The sequence below is a fragment of the Balaenoptera borealis genome, assembly GCF_965194805.1.
Source record: "Balaenoptera borealis genome assembly, chromosome: 1".
NCBI classification, from domain to species: Eukaryota; Metazoa; Chordata; class Mammalia; order Artiodactyla; family Balaenopteridae; genus Balaenoptera; species Balaenoptera borealis.
In genome coordinates, this window is record NC_138860.1 from 94,289,797 (window position 1) to 94,293,506 (window position 3,710).

Genomic DNA, 3,710 nt, shown 5'->3' on the forward strand with positions numbered 1-3,710 from the left:
CGGGGCCTGGTACAGAGCTCAGCAGATGCCTAGAGACTGGAGTGCAAAACCGGGGTCCCCTCCTCCTGTCCTTTCTCCCTTCTCCCTTCCCCAGATGGCCTTCTGCAATTGCAGCCCAGAGGCCAGAGTGCTAGGCAGGAAAGGGTTAAGTTTCCGGGACTTCTGGACAGACTTCAGCCAGGTTCCAGGACTGGGGTAGGTACGTGGGGGTGAGGAGGGTGGCGAGAGGGATGTGTTGGGAAACTGGGAAGACTAACATCTGGGACGTGGTCACTGCCCCCCCTCCTCGCCCAAACCGCAGACGCCGTGGCAGCAGGAAAATCAGAGCGGTTCAGACCAAGCGCGATTGTGCAACCTGGCCCTGACGATGAGCTTGATGCTGGAGATGGGAGTGGGGTTCGGTCCTGGGGGCAGAGGCCACTTCAGAGGTGAGACTTAAAGTTCTTACAGAACCCACACTCATTCAGGGCTCTGGTTTCCACATTCGACTTCAGTGTGACTAAAACCCATTGTCTGCATCAAAACCTCGGAGAATTGGAATTGGAAGCTCTGCCCCTGGGCCCCAGTCTCGCGGCCGGAGGCGCGGTGCCGCTGGTGGTTCTGGGAGGGCTGCTGCGGAGGACGGTGGGCACCCCGGGGGCTTTCGCCCAGCCTCTGGAAGTGCTGGGATTCTGCCGCCTCCCCAGGCACCTCCCGGTGAAGTCTGTAACTGGAGAAGCCCCTCTCGCTCGGCAAGGGAGCCCAGCCAAGTCCCTAATGCGGCTTAAGGAGCGGGGATGGGGCAGAGGAGAAGATGGACGATCACGGGGAGAAATCTGATCTGAGGGCTACCCCAAACAAACACAGGCAAGGAGCAGTGGATTTTCCTTTTAATGCAAAACGCTGCAGTACAGAACGAGTCCCATCCTCTAGGGCACTGAAGGGAGAAGGGAGAGAGGGCAGAGTCTAACATCATGTCCTCCTAGCCCTCTCTCCCCTGACTCGCACTGAGGCAAGAAATATTCTGTTGCCTGTCCACTGGGGTCACCCCCATATGTATAAGGGTCAGAGCTCTGGAGCTGGCTCATCTTTCACCGGCCTGAAATCTGTTGACATGGGGCAAGAGAGGAATGAACATTTAGGGCTGTCTCTCTTTTAGCTCTAAAAGGATTCCTCGAGATCTGGAGTCCCATGTGAAATGAAGGGGCAATGAGAATTTGGCTTCCACTGGCTGAAAATATGAGATGTGAATCACAACTTGCCCGGAATGAGGAGCAGGAAATTTAGTCGGGATATAAATGTATGGAGGTGAAAGAGAGTCAAAAAACAAGACTAGCTCCCTCAAACTTCTTCCTCTTTCTTCCTCATCTCCAGCTTATAGACAATCTGGTAGCCATCATCCCAGGCGTAAAGCTGGCGCTCGCGGGGGTTATAGCGGAGGCTGGCGTGGGCACCATATCGACGGGGGAAATAAGGGAGTGCTGCCCTTTCGGGGGTCAGGGTGCCACTGGCATCAAAGGAGCACTGGATGCGGGCCCGACTGGCAGGGCGGGTATTATAAACAACGTATAGCGTCCCACAGATGACAAAGGCAGCCTCAGCATTCTCTCTGGGACATGGTGTGTCCCACTGCTGCTCTGTGTCCAGCGTCTGTGGGTCTAACTTGGCCAGACACAAGTGCCTCTCGTCCTCCTGGGTGGCATAGACAGCCCAAAGGCCCTCCTCATCAGCCGCCAGGTCTATGTACGTGTCTGCCGTCAGCCCGTACGGGGGGATCAAACCCTCTGCTGGGAATACTGAACTGTCCACCACTGTTCGGTTTGCCAGGTGGAATTTGATGAGCTGCAAAGTGTTCTCCAACTCACCGCCCCCTCCAGGTCTTCCAGGGGGCCTCCGGGCATAGTAAAGAAAGCCGCCATATACCAGCTGGCCCGTGCCTACCCAGGGGAAGGGCACCCGGACTCGGGAAGCTTTCCGGGCCGCCATGGCAAGGGTGAAGTCACGCAGCCTTGGGAACACAAAGGCTGTGTCATTCTGGGTCCCATCTAACACGTAGATCTTCTCTGCTGGCCCCAGTGGATCCTTGGTCCACAGACCAGCTGGGCCACCAAACCGCTTCAGGATCTTCATTGATCTCACCTGAGAGATTGTGTAGCCACAGTCTGGTGGGAAAGGAGAAAAGCACAGGACAAGGAAAAACAGGCAAGAGTTAGATGCTCACTGCAGGAACCCCCCAGGGTGGGCTATTTGGAGAACAGTGGGCCTTTGCCCAGTGGACGCCTCCACTCTTACGGAGGATTGGGAAAAAGAGCACCACAGAGGCCTGGGTCCCCAGAAACTCTCCTCAATGAACCTGATATTACAGTGATTTCCCTAAAACAGATTCTAGAAGATAGAGCCAAATGGACTGGAATAAGGAGAAAAAAGGGAAAGAACCAAGGAAGAATACAGGGGTCTGTTTCAGATCACTTACCTGTCACCATATCGTACTTCTCGTTTCTTCTGCCCTTGCCTTTGGCCCCAGGGCCTCCAGTCACCTTCTCATCAACCTCTACACAGGGTAGGGCTGGGTTCTGGGTCTCTAGATAGTCCACCTCCCGCTCCAGACGGTCCACTCTCCCCGACATGGTGTCAGCCTCAGTTCTGAGTGCCTCCCGCTCCTTCTCGGCCACCTCCAACAGCGGCAGCATCTTGTTCTTGAAATCCCGCAGCTCAGCAGCGTGCCGACTACTCTGGTCCTGGCACTGGGCCAGCCGTTCCTAAAGGGATGGGGCAGCAGGAAGGAGGGCCGAAGGGTTACAACTCCCAGGCAGGGAGAGGCCCAACCAGGGAGTCAGGAATGGGAAAGAGCAAAACTCAGCCAGGCATCAGCATCCCCTTCAACCTCCACAGGGAGAAAACCAAATGTTCAAGATGCTGAATGTGCAAAGAGCTCAGCTAAGATCCATCTAGGCCCCAGTCCCATCTTTGCATCCTCCAGCCGTGCTGTGAGCAGTGCCACTCAGTTCTCCGAGCCTCTAGGGCAGTCTAAGTGCATGAGGGTGAGAAGGGATCTCTGCTCCATTATACGATCCTCCTCTTGGGAATTAGGATGTTACAGACTCCAAGCTGTTAAAAAGGCAGAAAGTTGCAGATCCTCTGAGAACTTCCAACTTTCAATAGAATCATCAGCTCGTCCTGAGATGCATCCCCACAATTCTAGCTCTCATTTCCACTCTCTTCCCTTATCCCATCTAATCCCAGGGGTGAAACACAAAGGTCTCTTTGCTTTGAATTGCTTTATGTATGTGGGAAAAGAGGAGGACTTGCAATTTTGAGGATCCTCTTATTAAAAGACGGAGTTTTCTGTAGGTTCTTACAAGAGCCCTAATTTGTCATCCCCACATCCCTGACAAACTGGGTGAATCAACAGGAGATGTGGAATCCTTCCAGGCTGGGCCAGAAGAGAAAGGAGACACCTACCTCTAAGGCAGCTAGTCGGCGTTCCATGTACTCCACAAGGTGGTGCTGCTGTCCTTGAAGGGGTCCCGACCAAGACAAAAGGAACAAGATAAGGAGCGGGGTGCGGGGCCCCATGGCTGCGGGAGAGTAGGGCCAGGGTAGACCAAGTGTGTAGTCGTGTGCACACGGCCTCTTCCACTCAAGCTGGCGGGTTAGCTTTGGAGGCCGGGCTGGGGGCGGTGCCTTCTCTCTTGCAGGATCTCGGGGCTCTCTCACTACTCTGGAATGCT

General features: G+C 54.8%; 1 protein-coding gene across 1 annotated transcript; it reads right to left on the reverse strand.

Annotated features, from left to right (window-relative positions):
- Positions 1 to 852: 852 nt before the first annotated feature.
- On the reverse strand, positions 853 to 3,710 carry OLFML3 (olfactomedin like 3). Its single transcript, XM_082380316.1, has 3 exons — positions 3,442 to 3,710; positions 2,453 to 2,738; positions 853 to 2,141 (listed from the first exon to the last, which is right to left on the reverse strand). Exons 1-3 carry the CDS (start codon positions 3,553 to 3,555, stop codon positions 1,321 to 1,323), a joined length of 1,221 nt encoding a protein of 406 aa, XP_082236442.1. The 5' UTR covers positions 3,556 to 3,710; the 3' UTR covers positions 853 to 1,320.

What these genes read in the sequence shown, in the direction of transcription:
- OLFML3 (XM_082380316.1), bottom strand. Translation starts at nt 3,555, where the DNA reads ATGGGGCCCCGCACCCCGCTCCTTATCTTGTTCCTTTTGTCTTGGTCG. An exon ending in GCCGACTAGCTGCCTTAGAG is followed by an intron (nt 2,739 to 3,441) that starts GTAGGTGTCTCC and finishes CCATCCCTTTAG; the next exon opens with GAACGGCTGGCCCAGTGCCA. An exon ending in GAAGTACGATATGGTGACAG is followed by an intron (nt 2,142 to 2,452) that starts GTAAGTGATCTG and finishes CTTTCCCACCAG; the next exon opens with ACTGTGGCTACACAATCTCT.